This window comes from Sus scrofa, chromosome 1, assembly GCF_054392235.1.
Source record: "Sus scrofa isolate SSC_HxYL_T2T_F1_AM1 chromosome 1, Sscrofa_HxYL_maternal_Yorkshire_Landrace_v2.0, whole genome shotgun sequence".
NCBI lineage: Eukaryota > Metazoa > Chordata > Mammalia > Artiodactyla > Suidae > Sus > Sus scrofa.
Window position 1 is genome coordinate 139,333,883 of NC_139383.1, and position 16,731 is coordinate 139,350,613.

General features: G+C 40.6%; 2 protein-coding genes across 12 annotated transcripts in view; one reads left to right on the forward strand and one right to left on the reverse strand.

Moving 5' to 3' along the window:
• Positions 1-16,731, reverse strand: part of NUSAP1 (nucleolar and spindle associated protein 1) — a 72,808-nt gene that overhangs the window by 41,869 nt on the left and 14,208 nt on the right. For 4 of the 7 annotated variants that reach the window (XM_021097458.2, XM_084974431.1, XM_084974436.1 and 1 more), the window contains one exon: positions 1,355-2,940. The exons of 2 other annotated variants lie outside the window; for them this stretch is intronic. In XM_021097458.2, coding sequence (XP_020953117.2) covers positions 1,355-1,447 — 93 coding nt within the window. In that variant the 5' untranslated portion in view covers positions 1,448-2,940. Of the gene's footprint in view, positions 1-1,354; positions 2,941-16,731 lie in introns of those variants that run through there. One more of the 7 variants, XM_084974460.1, reaches the window with a different exon arrangement.
• Positions 1,799-13,831, forward strand: OIP5 (Opa interacting protein 5). 5 transcript variants are annotated; one of them, XR_014814388.1, is made up of 6 exons: positions 1,799-2,146; positions 2,401-2,467; positions 4,450-4,572; positions 7,256-7,337; positions 9,598-10,825; positions 11,492-13,831. XR_014814388.1 is itself a non-coding variant. In XM_003121583.6 (5 exons), exons 1-5 carry the CDS (start codon positions 1,825-1,827, stop codon positions 9,691-9,693), a joined length of 690 nt encoding a protein of 229 aa, XP_003121631.2. In that variant the 5' UTR covers positions 1,799-1,824; the 3' UTR covers positions 9,694-13,831. The 5 variants fall into 5 exon arrangements, 2 of the variants coding, with proteins under 2 accessions (XP_003121631.2, XP_013848606.1); XR_014814389.1 differs by having other exon boundaries at positions 4,474-4,572; XR_014814390.1 differs by lacking the exons at positions 9,598-10,825; positions 11,492-13,831 and adding an exon at positions 5,543-6,039 and having other exon boundaries at positions 4,450-5,221; positions 6,194-7,280.

Here is a 16,731-nt window from a genome sequence, read left to right on the forward strand (position 1 = left end):
GTCCATGTTTAATTTTCTCCAATTATCTCAAAAGTTTTTTTATAGTTGGTTATAATAATGCCTTGTAAAATCAAATTTGTCTGGGAAATAGTATCCCTCACCAAATATTTATTGACACCTACTATGTGCCAGATACTGAATGGCAGGCAGGTACTGGGGTCTGTAGTGACAAGAAATACTGTTCAAAGAACTTAACTTTTAGTAGAAGAGAGAACATACCTACAAAAATTGCCAGTGGAAGGTGGAAAGCCTACAGGGTCTCAAAGAGAGTGATAACATTCTTGTTGGACTGGAGAGTAATTGGGAATTATTCATGCACATGAAGGAGAGAAAAAAGGATCTGAGATTAAAGGGCCAAAATTAGCAAAGAAAGGATGATGGACAAAGGTGCCAAGTGTTCAGGGATCAGTACAGTTTGGATGGTGCTTTGGGTAAAAGAGTCCAGCCAGATTACAAAAATAATTTAGAGATTTAAGGTACAGAATTAAGGTTTGTTTATAAAAATATTGAGGAGCAATTAAACACAATAGCTCAGAAATATTTCCAAAGATAGTCCTTTATCATTTAGCCCCAACAGGTGCAGAGACAGATTATTTTCTTTAAACCACCTAGAAACACTTGTGAGGACTGATTTAGGCATTCATTCAGTGTAAATACGACAGCTTGCTGAACAAATCTCCAGAGTATACATTAATACTGTGTGGGAAAACTCCTCTAGAATATAAAAAACTTCAATCCCAAATTAAAACCCTGCATTTCCCCAAGGGGTTTGCAGTCTCGGAGTCAAAGACTTTACCGGCTTTGACTAGAACACTACCACAGCAGTGGCCAATGAAGGAACTATCCTACTAGATCAGAGCTGTTATAAAAACTTTTCCAAGGTGATGAGAGGGGTCCTCTAAAAGTTCTTTCTTCCAGGTTCCCCATGAAAATAGATTTGGGGCGCTGTTATAACACAAAAAGTGTTCGTTGTTTGCAGTTTTCCAGAAGCCTAGGCAATTATTTCTGCGACTGCCTAACAATCGGCATTTAGAAGCAGCATTCCTTTCGCTTTCTAAGCCTGCGTTTTGTAATTGAAGCCCTGACAATTACTATCGAGTACTTCAAAAAAAAACCCAAGCCAAACCCTTTTGGAGCCGGGGCCTTCGTGAGCCTCCAAAAAAGTCAGCCGCAACATAAGCTGAAAACTACGGCTCCCTTTCGGTTTTGCAAAGTTACTAGGACCCTTGGGTGAACCAAACCAACCGCCCCAGGGCCAGGACAGCCGCCTCAGTCTTTCAGGTTCCCCCCACCCAGCCCCCATCGAGTCTTGAAAAGGCCGCTCATACTACCCCACCCGCCACCGGCCCCATACCCTGAGATTAGCCCGGAGGCCCAGATTCTTGGCCAAGTTCTGCAGGTCACTGTATTTGAAGGAGTCCAGCTCCTCCAGGGAGGACACAATCATGGCGAACTGCAATCCAGGCGACCACGAAGAAGATCAGTAACCCCCTCTCCAAAGCACGGTTGAAAACTCTGGCGCGGCTCGAAGCGTTAACCAAACCGAATTTTATAGAGAGTTTAAATTACGAATGATGCACTTCCATTGGTTAAAACTGCCTCATAGGCAGGGTCTCCCGGTATTGACCAATAGAAAGGCTTATTTCCCCTCCCAGTGACGCACATTCTCCTCCACCCCTCGCCAACACCTGGGCGCCAAACAGTGTGTCCAGGCAACGAGTGCGCGGCAGAAACCCCGATACACGTTGTCCAATGAGGACTCAGGAACTGAGCTTGGGGCGGGGCCTGGCGCGTCTTTGAAACGGAGGCGGGGGCTGCGGGAAGATGGCGGCGCGGCCGCGGAGGCATCGCTCGTGCTATCCAAGGCAGTCGCGGCGTGACTTTTGTGATGGCCCTAAGAAGGCGACTGACGAAACTTCTCTTACGACTTCCATGGAGTGGGACACGCAGGTGGTGAAGGGGTCTTCGCCGCTTGGCCCCGCTGGGCTCGGGCCGGAGGAGCCCCCAGCGGCCCCGCGGCTGCCATGGTGGCTGCAGCCCGAGAGGTGCGCCGTGTTCCAGTGTGCGCATTGCTACGCTGTGCTCGCCGACTCGGTGCACCTCGCATGGGACTTGTCGCGGTCCCTTGGAGCCGTGGCCTTCTCCAGTGAGTGGGAGCAGTGTCTGGGGAAGGCGTAGGCGGGTCGAGAGGGAGTTGCGGCTTTTTATTGGGGGCTTAGAACTCACGGGGAAGAAAACGAGTTGAAAATTTGAAAAGAAATGAACTCCTTTGCCAGGGGTGGGTGGGGGCGACTTTTCGTAGTTTTTTTTTTGTGGCTGTGATGAGTCTTTCTGGAAGGAAGAGGTTTCCCCTTTCATTGCCTCACAGGTAGTCATTCTGACCCGTGTTTGTTTTCCTAGGAGTCACAAATAACGTAGTTTTGGAAGCTCCTTTCCTAGTTGGCATTGAAGGTTCGCTCAAAGGCAGGTACGTACTGAGAATTCCAGATGGTCATTAAGTCATTCCCAGATTTAATGAGACCGAGGGGGGAATGGAACCGACTTGCACGAGGAGAAAACAGTTTATTCCTACCTTGTGCTAGAAGAAAAGTTTCTTCCATCCATATCTGAAGGATTCTCCTTTTACCTGATTGAGTCTTGTACGAGGTTGATATAGCAATGAAATGGAAAAGCTGTATTTGTGTGTAGGTTTTAAAGTCTGAGGGCCACATCTACCTCGCGCCTTGTGGAAGTGAGTTTAAGAAAGTTATGTCTGGAGTTCCCATCCTGGCGCAGTGGTTAACGAATCCGACTAGGAACCATGAGGTTGTGGGTTCAATCCCTGACCTCGCTCAGTACGTTAAGAATCCAGTGTTGATTTGAGCTGTGGTCTAGGTTTCAGACTTGGCTCGGATATGATGTTGCTGGGAACCTTCCCCTTCATATGCCTCCGGTATGGCCCTAAAAAAACAAAACAAAAAAATGTGGCCATTCTGAATTGAAATATGCTGTGATTAAAGTTTTGAAGAATTTTAAAATATTGATTATATGTTGAAATGATATTTTTGAATAACAGGTAGCATAAAATATATTAAAAATAATTTTGGAGTTCCCATCGTTAAGCGGTTAACCAACCCAACTAGGATCCATGAGGGCACAGGTTTGATCCTTGGCCTTGCTCAGTGGGTTAAGGATCCAGTGTTGCCATGAGCTGTGGTGTAGGTGGCAGACACGGCTCGGATCCCGCATTTCTGTGGCTGTGGTATAGGCCGACAGCTACAGCTCCAATTCAACCCCTAGCCTGGGAACCTCCATATGCAGTGGGTGTGGCCCTAAAAAGACAAAACAAAAAAAACAAAAAAAAAAACTTTCACCTGTTGACAGATTTTTTTTTTTTTTTTTTTTTGTCTTTTTGCCATTTCTTGGGCTGCTCACGTGGCATATGGAGGTTCCCAGGCTAGGGGTCGAATCTAAGCTGTAGCCACTAGCCTACGCCAGAGCCACAGCAACACAGGATCCAAGCTGTGTCTGCAACCTACACCACAGCTCATGGCAACGCCGGATCCTTAACCCACTGAGCAAGGCCAGGGATCAAACCCTCAACCTCATGGTTCCTAGTCAGATTCGTTAACCACTGAGCCATGACAGGAACTCCGACAGAAAATTTTTTAAGCAAGACTGATAGAAAATATAAAATTACTTATGTGGCTTGTATTCTTTTTTTTTTTTTTTTGTATTTTTAGGGCTGCACCTGTGACGTATGGAAGTACCCAGGCTAGGGGTCGAGCAGAGCTGTAGCTGCTGGCCTAGATCCCAGCAACCTGGATCCCAGCTGTGTCTGTAACCTACACCACAGCTCATGGCAATGCGGGATCGTTAACCCACTGAGTGAGGGCAGGAATCGAACCTGCATCCACATGGATAATAGTCGGGTTTGTAAACCACTGAGTCAGAACAGGAACTCCTAAAATTAATTTTTTGTTATATCTTTGAAAGAAAAATCCTGATTTGAGTTCCATTAATAAATTGCTTAGTAAGCCCTAATCAAGTTTATTATCATACTTCAACTGGAAATCAATTTGATGGTGGTTAATTTATATGGTCATGTGTAGTTATATACATTTATTTATTTATTTATTTAGGGCTGCATCTGTGGCATATGAAGTTCCCAGGCTAGGGGTCACATCGGAGCTGCAACTGCTGGCCTACACCACAGCCACAGCAACGCCAAATCCAAGCCGGATCCTTAACCCACTGAGTGAGGCCAGGGATCGAACCAGCAACCTCATGGCTCCTAGTTGGATTTGTTCTGCTGCAACACGACGGGAACTCCACAAGTTAACTTTTCTTGAATGTGACATTTCTTCGCTCTCATTTCTATTACAGTCTAATTTTTAGGAATGGGTCCAGAGACATTTTGTCTTTGTTCTCTGATTTTCTTTCTTATCCATATTCTGTTTTTTCCCTCAGCACTTACAACCTTTTATTCTGTAGTTCCTGTGTGATTCCCATTGGTTTCCATTTGTATTCTACCCATGCTGCCCTGGCTGCCTTGAGAGGTCACTTTTGCCTTTCCAGTGACAAAATGGTATGGTAAGTAGACTCATCTTCTGTATCAAATAAATTTTAAAAGATCTTACAAAAAAGGCAGAATGTTTTTACCAGAGAAGATAGTAAACCAAATGTTGTTTCTCACAAAAGAGATGGCAGTAGGGCCAAAATAGAGTCTCATTATCATTTTAGGTGTCTCATAATTGTAATGTTAATAATCAAACCATGGAATAACTGAAAGGATATTCTTTCGCTACAGGAACTTTTGGAAGGTAAGTTTTTGCAAAATCATGTTGTAGTAGACACTGTTTGGGTTTGTGCCCAGCCCTTGTCACCCTGCCTATAGAGGGGACCTTGTGGCCATGTTTGTATTCTGTGTGATACCACTCCTGGGTGGTGGGATCAGGAATGGATACCTGACCTAAGCTAGGTCAATCATGCTTTCTACCTTAAGGATTTGAAATAACCCAGAGACATTGGTCATTTTAGATGGTGCTGGTACTGAAGTTGGGAAGTGAAAGCTCTAGGTTTAGGGTAGATGTTTTCTATGTTATGCATGTAAGTAGAGAGAAATTCTGTCTTCAGAAAAAGAAGAATGAAGCAGAGACATACAGAAAAGTAAAAATGAGGAATTCGCTGGTGGCCTAGCAGGTTAAGTATCCAACTTTGTCACTGCTGTGGCATGAGTTCAGTCCATGGCCTGGGAGCTTTTGTATGATGTAGGCACAGCCAAAATAATAATAATGATAACCATGTGGCCTCATTAAGTCAGGGAAAAATTCCCTTTTGGCTGTTCCTTCTCATGAATTACTTTGGATATTTCTTATCTAAGTATGAATTCTACCTTTTACTTAACTTTTTTTGTTATTACAACAAACTGAAGGATGTTTCAATCCTTCAAAGTCTTTTTTTTTGTCTTTTGTCTTTTCAGGGCCGCACCTGCAGCATATGGAAGCTCCCAGGCTAGGGATCTAATTGGAGCTACAGCTGCCAGCTTACGCCAGAGCCATAGCAATGCCAGATTCGAGTTGTGTCTGCAAACTACACCACAGCTCGTGGCAACACTGGATCCTTAACCCAATAAGCGAGGCCAGGGATCGAACCTGCAACCTCTTGGCTTCTAGTCGGATTCGTTTCTGCTATGCCACGACAGGAACTCCCAAAATCTTTCCTTGATCATTTAAAAAAAAAAAAAAAAATACAAACAGCCATTAATGACCTAGTTTGTGCCAGGCACCATGATTACCTCACTGAGTTCTTAATATAAGAAAACTAGGGCTTGAAAATGTGCAGGAGCTGATATTTGAATCCATGTCTTAATTCTAAAGCTCGTTTTCCATTCTTAAAACAGAAAATTTCCTTTTTCTCATTTAACATGCTTAGGTGTTTCTACCTTAGCAATAAATCTTATAAATAAAGCCCATCCTTTACCATGAGGTTTTCAATATGCATTAGGTACAGTATTTGTTCTTTTTTTTTACTGCACCTGCAGCATATGGAAGTTCCCATGCCAGAGACTGAATCTAAGCTGCAGATGCAACCCATGCTGCAGCTGTGGCAATGACGGATCCTTAACACACTGTGCCTTGGTGGGAACTCCCACTGTTAATTCTTCATTGCAGGTTTTTTTTTCTCCACACCTGTGGCATGTCGAAGTTCCCAGGCCAGGGACTGAACCCATGCCACAGCAGCCACCTGGACTGCTATGGTAACAACACCAGATACTTAATCTGGTGCTAAACCACACAGGAACTCCCATTGCAGGTTTTCAACAGGATGTATGTACTTGAGATGGACTGCTATTTTACTTTCAATTTCCAGCTGAAATTAAGTTTAAAGAGGCAGGGAAAAGTATCTTTAAATGTGTGCAAGTAACCTCAAATCTCTTTTAGAAACGGTTATAAATAGTTATTCCACCAAAACTGTAATTGAGTTTTTGCATAGGAAAGGAAGCTTTCAGTAACAAAAAATTTTAGTATAAATTTAAAAAGCAGGGCACTCCCATTGTGGCTCAGTGGTTAACGAATCCGACTAGGAACCATGAGGTTGCCGGTTTGATCCCTGGCCTCACTCAGTGGGTTAAGGATCCGGTATTGTCATGAGCTGCGGTGTAGGACGCAGACACAGCTCGGATCCTGCATTACTGTGGCTGTGGCATAGGCCGGCAGCTATAGTTCCAATTCAACCAAAATCTGGGTTCTGTTGTCAAGAAAGATTTGAGGAATGCCTATGGGGAAGATAACCAACAGTACTGGTCACGAAGTGGTTACTTTTCTTCCCATTGTGCTACACGATCTACTGGTAGAGTATGAGGCTTATATGCATCACAGTTATCCATTTGACCATGGCCTTTTGTCTTTAGTTTGTCCTAGGATAGTATTTCTTTGTTTTGTTTTGTTTTTTTATCATGTCCACGGCAAGTTCCCAGGCCAGGGATTAAACCTGAAACACAGCAGTGACAATGCCAGATCTTGAACCTGCTAGACCACCAGGAAACTCCATGTCTTAACATAATTTTGACTCATGTATTCCAGGCTGGTAAAGGGTGAGACGAGATAGAGTCTCTCTGATGATGTGTTAATTGAGAGTGTTTTTCCTGTAAGATACTTGAAAAGGAAATAGTAAGAAGGCAATTTGTTGCTTGACAGATAATTGCAAGTTTGGTTCCTTGATAATTCTAACTGTGGAATGGTAGTAATACTTTCTCTTTGTATTTTCTATCTAGCTACCTCTTAAAAACAAAAGCCATAGTCAATGCAAGTGAGATGGATATTCACAACCTACCCCTACCAGAAAAGGTTGCAGAGGTAAAATTACATGATAGTTGTGTGTTTCCTTTCTCTTTCTTTCTTTCTTTGTTTCTTTCTAATTTAGTCTTTTTAGGGCTGCACCTGCAGTATATGGAAATTTCTAGGCTAGGAGTCAAATTGGAGCTGTAGCTGCTTGCTTATGTCATAGCAACAGCAATGCCAGATCTAAGCCGTGTCTGTGACCTACACCATAGCTCATGGCAACGCCAGATCCCTAACCCACTGAACGAGGCCAGGGATCGAACCTGTGTCCTCATGGATACTAGTCAGATTCGTTTCCTCTGAACCACAATGGGGAACTTTGTGTTTCCTTTAATGTAGACAATTCCTGGTAATTCGTACCCATGAACTTAGGGGAAATGAAATCATAAATACCCCAGTAATCCTTTATACTTAGTTTGGCATTATTGAATTTGTGACACAAAGCAAAATCGACAATTATAATGTCACATCTGGTTCAGGAAGAGGTGGAGAGCTGTCCTGAGCTCTGCATTCCTATATTCCTTCTCTCTGTGCTAGGAATGGATGCTGTTCTTCATAGGTCTGTCCTCTCTGCAAGCACTTTATGCCTACCTATCGCAGAGGAAAGAGTGCTGAAACCATCACTAAGAATTTTTACTTGAATAGGTTTTAGGGAGTTCCCTTGTGACCCAGTGGTTTAAGGATCTAGTGTGTCACTGCAGCAACTCGGGTTGCTGCTATTGTACAGGTTCGATTCCTGGCCTAGGAACTTCCATATGCCTTGGGTGTGGCCAAAAAAAAAAAAAAAAAAAAACCAAAAAAACCCCAAAAAGAATGGGCATTCCCCTTGTGGCTCAGTGGGTTACAAACCTGACTAGTATCCATGAGAATGTGGTTTTGATCTCTGGCCTTGCTTAGTGAGTTAAGGATCCAGTGTTGCTGTGAGCTGTGGTGTAGGTTGCAGACATGGCTCAGATCTGGCATTGCTATGGCTGTGGCATAGGCCTGCAGCTGCAGCTCCAGTTGGACCCCTAGCCTGGAAACTTTGATATGCCTTGGGTGTGGCCTTAAAAAGAAAAAAAAAAAATTTTTAGAAAAATGAACTGGGCCTAAGAGCCCAGTTGGACACTATCAGGCACACCTAAATATCCTTTTGGTAACTGGAGTACAAAAGGGAGAAGAGAGAAAGAAGAAAAAACATTCAAGGAAATTATGGTTGAAAACTTGCTGAATTTGGGACTTCCCTTTGTGGCTTAGTGGGTTATGAACTCGACTAGTATCCATAAGGATGTAGGTTCAATCCCTGGCCTCACTCAGTGGGTTAAGGATCCAGTGTTGCCATGAGCTGTGGTGTAGGTCACAGATGTGGCTTGGATCTGACCTTGCTGTGGCTGTGGTGTAGGCTGGCAGGTGCAGCTCCAATTTGACCCCTAGCCTGGGACCTTCTATATGCTGCAAGTGCAGCCCTAAAAAGCTAACAAAACAAAACATCTTAACGAATTTGATGAAAAATAATCTGCAAGCCCAGGTAGGAAAAATGCAGAGATCTGTATCCCAGCACTTACCAGATCCTTAACCTGCTAAGCCAGGCCAGAGATCGAATGTGCATCCTTACAGACATTATGTTAGATTCTTAACCCACTGAGCCACAACAGGAAATCCACACAGCTACTTTTGAAGACCATTAGCAGAATATTAAAGATAAACATTTATTATTGTGAACAAGAATTAGGGACCCAACCAAAAAAAAAAAAAAAAGGCTCTTTCCACTGGAGAAAGAGGGAAAGACTGGTTAATGCTTCTGTCTCCACAAGCTTTCTAACCCACTTTATTCTTGTCTTCCTCCCCAAGTTTTAGAGTTATCACCAACCTGGTGATAAAGGCTAGGAAGGAGGGGAACCAGAAGCAGTGATACTCAGCAGTAGTCATATCCCATAAGAAACTTTTTATCTGTCACTTTTTATTTATTTATTTATTTATTTTGGCCACACCCAAGGCATGTGGAAGTTCCTGGCCCAAGGATCAAACCTGAGCCACAGCAGCAACCTAAGCTGCTGTACTGACATTGAAGGATCCTTAACCCACTGCACTACAAGAGAAATCCTGTATCTGTCACTTTATTGTACTCTAGGTTTGTTGTATAAAGTTCTTTAAGGAATAGAACAAATGTACTTATGAAATGTGTTGTAATATTGCCAGTTCGCAATCACTAGCTTAAATCTGAAGTGGCTTCTAGAACCAGCATATTGACAGTTAAGTTTAAGATGTCCTGATATCTATATATTTCTGTTCCCAGCTGAAAGAGAAGATCATGTTAATGCATACTCGCTTAAATTCACTGATGAAGATTCTGAAGAAAGTGACTCCTGACCAGTCCAAGCCAGTAGATTGATCCAGAATCAAAGCTTGAGTGTCAGGGTCAGGCCTTATTGCTGTCCTCAACATCAGGTGATAAAGCCAAGTGGTGGTATACAGAGAAATTAACATGGTTCAGATGTAGCTAGCAAAATAGCAGATTCTTTCCATTGTACACTGCATAGAGGATATTTTCCTTTAAAAATATTTTAAGCTGTCCAGAGATCCCTGGTGGCTCAGCAGGTTAAGGATCTGGCCTTATCACTGCTGTGGCTTAGGTTGCTGCTGCAGCACAGGTTGGATTCCCTAGCCTGGGAACTTCTGTATGCTGTGGGCCAAAATTTTTTTTTTTTTCTTTTCAGGCTTTTTAGGGCCACACCTGTGGCACATGGAGGTTCCTAGGCCAGGGGTCCAATTGGAGCTGTAGCCACCAGCCTACACTGCAGCCATAGAAACACAGGATCCGAGCCACATCTGCAACCTACATCTCAGCTCACAGCAATGCTGGATCCTTATTAACCTGCTAAGCAAGGCCAGGGATAGAACCTGTGTCCTCGTGGATACTGATCAGTTTCGTTAACTGCTGAGCCACCACGAGAACGCCCTGATTTTTTTTTTTTTTAAACTGGAAAGAATTCTGACTTGATGCAAAATTTGGCTCTTTAAGTTAAGGGCGCTTGAAGCCTGAGGAGCTCTTACTTTCTACTCTTAAAGAATAAGACTTAATAATACTATACTGAATCATCCTGGGGTTTTGAATTGTGTGTAGGTATGTCTACCTCAACATTTTCTTTATCTAAATGAAAAAGGTGTTCTTATGTAGCTATTTTCTTTAATGTCTGCCTTTGCTGTTTTGGTAGACTTTCAACAGCAAATTAAATTCTTGAACTTGACATCAAATTAAGCTGGTTAGTTTTAAACAGCTTTTTGTTTGCCCAAATACAAATTACATGTTTACTCTAGGAAAAAAAATTCAGATATAGATTGTGACAAAATAATGGGTAAAATATACTCCCCCTTACATTTTTGAGAGGCAAAATATAGCATGCTGGGAAGTGAGCAGCTTCTGGAGCCAGATGATTTGGATTCACATTATGACTTGGTTACTTATTAGCCATGAATTTGAAGAATTAAAACTCTTCTTGTAAAATAGAGATTTAAAAACTAGGGCTATAGTAAGGATTAAACCAGTTAATGAATACATCTAATGTACTTAAGACTAATGCTTAGCACATAATAAGCACTCAATAAATGCTAATTATAACCTTCATGCATGTAGACAGATACACAGAGACATTTAAAAAGGGCAATTATAAGAGTTCCTGTCGTGGTGCAGTGGTTAACAAATCCGACTAGGAACCATGAGGTTGCGGGTTCAATCCTTGCCCTTGCTCAGTGGGTTAAGGATCCGGCATTCTGTGGTGTAGGTCGCAGGTCTCAGATGCGGATCCGGCGTTGCTGTGGCTCTCTGGTGTAGGCCAGTGGCTACAACTCTGGTTAGACCCCTAGCCTGGGAACCTCCATATGCTGTGAATGCGGCCCTAGAAAAGGCAAAAAGACAAAAAAAAAAAAAGGCAATTATATATTTTCACATTATTCTGCAACCTGCTCCCCACACAATAAACACCATGGATAGCCTTCTGTATCAGGCCTCACAAACATCTACAAACGACTCAATCGTATGAACATATCAGAATTTTAATTAATTAAACATAAAAGCTTCTTAAATGTTTTACAAATTTCAATAGGAAGGATTATCTGCGATAGCTGTATCATTGTTACTATTTTTTGCTTTTTAGGGCTGCACTTGCAGCATATGGAAGTTCCCAGGCTAGGGGTCAAATCTGAGCTACAGCTGCTGACCTACACCACAGCCACAGCAACATGGGATCCTTAACCCACTGGGCAAGGCCAAGGATTGAATCATGGATCCTAGCCAGGTTACCACTGAGCCTCTATTGGAACTTCGGTTGTATCATTGAACTTAGCTGGCTATTTCCTTAGCAGAAACTAAACATTTGCCCCTAGACCTAGCATAATGTTGGCCCTAAAGGTAAAAAGGAATGGTGTAAATTTAAATGGGATGTCTCTTTATTCATATGGTTTCCTGTTTTCTCCTTGGACTACACCAGAAACTCTCACAGTTTGCTATCAAGAAACCCAGGTCCTTTTCTCTTTTTTTGACATCTAGAGCCTACTTTAGCACAGGTCTGTGGATAGGTTCCTTCTTCCACTTCCATAATCACTTCATTATTAGAAATCGCCCATTACAAGTAACAACACAGTGAATTTTCAGTGCATTCTCAGCCCATGCTGCTTTATTGCCAAAATATATATGTACACAGGTGCAGAGATCCCAATCTTACAGCAGTTTCTCTTTACAGCAAAGAATAAAATTTCTTTTAAATTCCCAAAGATGCATAGATTAGAAAGCAAGCTGCCTTTTGTAAAACTTCAAACATTCAATGAAATTCTTTAATAGTATCTTTTATACCAATGGAGCAATGGAGAAGGTGCTAAATAGCAGGTAAAAACAGCAACAACTACTTAAAGTCCTGTGACACAAAGAAATCTACCCAGCACTGTGTAATGACATGTATGGGAAAAAAAATCTGAGAAGAAATGGACATATATAACTGATTTACTTTCCTGTACACCTGAAACTAACACAACTTTGTAAGTCAACTATATTCTAATAAAAATTAAAAAAAAGGTTATTCTAAAATGAATCTTTTAAATTACCAGTAATAGGTGGTTTTAAGTTAAGCACCAAAAGACTGTTACTGTTGTTTAAGGATTGATGATAATGTATTGCCAGAACAGTTTTCTTATCCCTTGGAGAAAAACATATTGTAATCTATGGCATGACATAGATTAAGGGATGCAAACCTTTTGAAAATTCTAACTTTAAAGATAACTATTCTGACTTAAAGAAGGAGATTTAGTACAGGTTCCTAGAGAAATCTGTGATGACTGGGTTTCTAATAACAGTTTAATACGCCCTAGTGAAGTAACAGGAACACAGTTTAGAGAGACTCTGTCCTTAAATCTTTATTGGTTTCATTGTTTGGCAGACATGTTACTGTCTATTCTGCCACATAGAATCTGTACATGTGGGATATGACATTCCACTTCCTGAACTAAGTAAAATGACTACAGTAATTCAATTCTGAATTCCTTGAAAGTTAACATTCCATGTAAACATTCCTAAAGGTATATGGAGTAAAATCCCACAGCAAAGATTAACATGAGTTGAAATAACTTTAGAAAAAATATTTTTCAATCATAGAACATGAAACCTGGAAGGGGCCTGGTAAAAATCATCCAGTCTAATCCTGAATTCTCTTCTATTTAGGCCTCTTTCAGATATAATGAATTTCACTTTTCATGGTCACAGGTACTTATAAGGGTTATTTCAAAGTCAGGAATCATCTCAAAAATTTTAAGCTACCACAATAAACTGATCTATCTTCTTCATCAAGTAAGAAAATAAACAGCAAAGCTCCCCCCCCCCCCCCCCCACAATGGGAAAACTTGCTCCTCTATACTTGCATCAAGCTTTAGGCAACAATTAAGTCTAACCAAAACTCAAGGATAAAACTCTGGCTATAAGCAATTTCTTCTAAAAGTTTAAATATAAAACACTAAAAAAAGAGAAACCAAACTATATTTTCAGGACTATTTCCACAAAATGGAATGGGCTCCTTTGTGGAAAAGATCCTTTATGGATGGTTAATACCAATACCATCCAAAGTTGCCTAGTTATCTGAAAATCCTGGAACATCTGAAATATGTACATATCACTCTGTTCACCTGCAGGATTCTAGTTTTAAGAGACCAACCTTAAGCCATATAAACTTTATCAGACAAACCCCATCCCAAGATACTGGTAATTTCCATACCCTTTCTGAAACTCTGCACCTTTCTAGTATAGTCGTAGCAGCTTATTTATTCAACATGCTTAGTTTGTGCCTTTTGTTTTTAAACATGCTTGGGGACTAATGGAACTAGGAAAGAGGTTAGAGGGTGAGCACTATTGTGCTCTATTCCTGACAGTTTGAATGTCTTGTGGTTGCCCCTGTTTATCTTCTAGCTCCCATTTTCAATGGAAGTAAGATAATCTTTAATTAGAAAAAACTAACAATCCACACAATAAATTCAAGCTACTGGTTTAAGTCTCTATTGCTTCCTTATTAATAAATGCATACATATAACTACAAGTAACCACATAACACTGAACATTTTCAAACATGCATTAGAATATGATACTCTAAAATAAAGAGTTATGGGCCTGCCACTATTGCTTACATCCAGACCCAGTTTTAATAAACATGCAGAGTAAACCCCTTGACTCAGAGGAATTAGGGGGATATAACAAGGATACATGCAAAGTTTCAACTGAAAATGTGGGTTAGTAAAGTGATTGCTTAGAAAGGCAGGCAGGTGCTCCACATCTACCACAATGCTGCTTCAGAATAGAGGTACAAAAGTCACACAAAGGGTTAAAATTAGGACCACTATTCAGTTATAAAAAGCTTCATTGCAAATGCTGGTCCTTTTGGATAGAGTATGATGTAAAAATTTGGGAAAAGAATACTGAGAGATGTCCTCCAGAGCAGTAAATTTTCCTGGCCATCCACTGATGGTGATAGCATAGAAGAGCATATGTGGTATAGTATAAAGATGGTGAAGAGGCTCTTAGGCAGAATGTTGTTTTTTCTTTTTTTTTTCTCTGATTCACATTAATGAGCATTACCTGCACAGCTCCCTGGGGAAAAGGAGTTTATGAATAGCAAAGCTAATACAATGTAAACTCAAAATCAATGCCCTGAAGTATAGCATAGCCCTCTGCTTCTGAAAACTGTTGGCCAAGAAATCCTTCCAAATATGGTATAATTAACAGCCAAACAATGTTCTGAATAAACTAGAAGCAATTTGCTTGCACCAGCAGCACCATGAGAATGTAAACTCCTGGAGGCCAAGGGTCTCTTCATATTTTGCATATCACAGGTACACAAAGGGTAAACATGAGACCATAACATTGAAAAGTAATCCAACACATACTCTGAGACTACAAAAACTTGTAGCTCATTAGAGCATTTAGAACTATTAACGTGGCTGTTAAGAGTAACTTTTAATTGTTCTAAGTAACTAAACTGCTGACATCACTGTAACATGCAGTGATGTCCTCATGATCGTGCAGATGTCTGAAATATTGCTTGGTTATCTCAATGTCTCTAACACCACCTGATGGCATAGGACATTTAAAGAGGAGCTATAATCAATTTCTCTCTATCCTTTGGAGTTGCCATAAAAGAATTTAATATTCAAGAGGCACTATTTTCTCAGATCCACTCCACTTGCAGTTTTTTCCCCTGGGAAAACAAGGGAACACAGACCCAGTATTTTTAGGGATCTTCAAGGTGCTAAATAGCCAAGATGAACACGAGGTAAAAGGGAGTAAGAAGTCACCCTTATTCTACTATTATATCCTGATGTGAGAGCTGTGTTTCCTCAGATTGAGAAACAGTTTGCTGGGTTCTTGTTAAAATAAGCAGTCATAGGCCGAAGGCCTCAGCCCTGCTACATTAGAGAAAGTTTAAAAAAACAACTGTTGTCTTTGGCTATTCCCTTCAATACTTTTGCTTTACACCTTTAGATCCTAACTTCCCTACACTAATAGGCATGAGGAAGACAGCTATCCCAGTTCTTGGGTTTTTTTTTTTTTTTTTTTTTTCCTTTTAAAAATCCTAACTATATACACACCCAGGAAACTAATGGAGAAAGATGAGGTGACAAAGCAAAGAGTATGTCATTTTATAAATGCCTGTTGCTAAATAAACATCAGAAGCAAAATCCCTACATGATGAGCTTCAGTGGGACTACATCAGTAGCAGCACATTTGTTTCCAGGTTAAGCATTAGAAAAGTTTCATTCAATGGCGCTACCCCTCTGCTCTAGGAAACAAATACGGTTTTAACCTTAACTTACACAAAAGATGCTATTTCTCACATAATGACATTTCACACATTCATATTTTTAAGAGAAAGTACCTTTTATATACTCTTTACCTAGAACATCGTTTTCCTTTCATGGAACTCTGTTGATCAGAGCCTCACAAACTCAAGCAGTAGTCTACTATACAATCTAACGTGACATGCAAAACTGTTATTGCTACTAAAATTCTACCTCTTGAAAATTATTAGTTTGTTTTATGGCTTTTTTTTTTTTCAACAAGAAACATCCTTTCCTATATACTGTGCTATTTTGCATTCATTACCTTTTCAGAGGTATTTTTCAAAAATGTTTAAATGGTTTTCAGAAATGGAGTCTCCCAGGCACTACACTACTTGAAACCAAGAGTACAATTACTTTAAGTACACCATGAGAATCTAAACCTGGGTCCCTGGAGATCTGTTGCCCAAGAGTCAATTTGTTTAAGCCTACTTCTGCACATGTGACACACCACATTAAAAAAGTTTTGCATAAATGATTCACTTTGCTGTAACCTGAAGCTAACATGACATTTAAGTCAACTATACTCCAATAAAATAATTTAAAAAAAGTTTTGCCTTTCCTATCATACTAACTGTAGAATCTATGTCAATAAATTCTAGACTCTCCTAATACTGAAATTTAAAAATCACCCTAGAAAACTACTGTTTCAGAGTTCTCAAGAAAGCTTTTTAGAGGTAGGAATATCTTTGCTTTCAGAACAAAACAACTTTTATTTCTACAAGGAAAGTAGAAAAATGTGAAAGCTATCTGAGGCAATTTACTATAACCAAGCAGAGTTAGTTAATACACAGCAATCTAGGCAGGCTCCATTTAACAATGTTTCTGATTCTCATGAAAAGGTCTGGAATCGCAACAGTACACAATTCAGCAGATTTAGAAACAGGAAATGCCTGTGAAAAATTAATCTAAGACACTGACCAGAGTTCTTCCATTAACACATAGCACACCGCAGACAGGAAACATAAATGGTCTGCAGATTAGAAAAGCACTCGAGCAATTAACACAGCATCTCAGTAAGACATGCAAAATATAATCTGATGCAAAAGGAATGGGAACA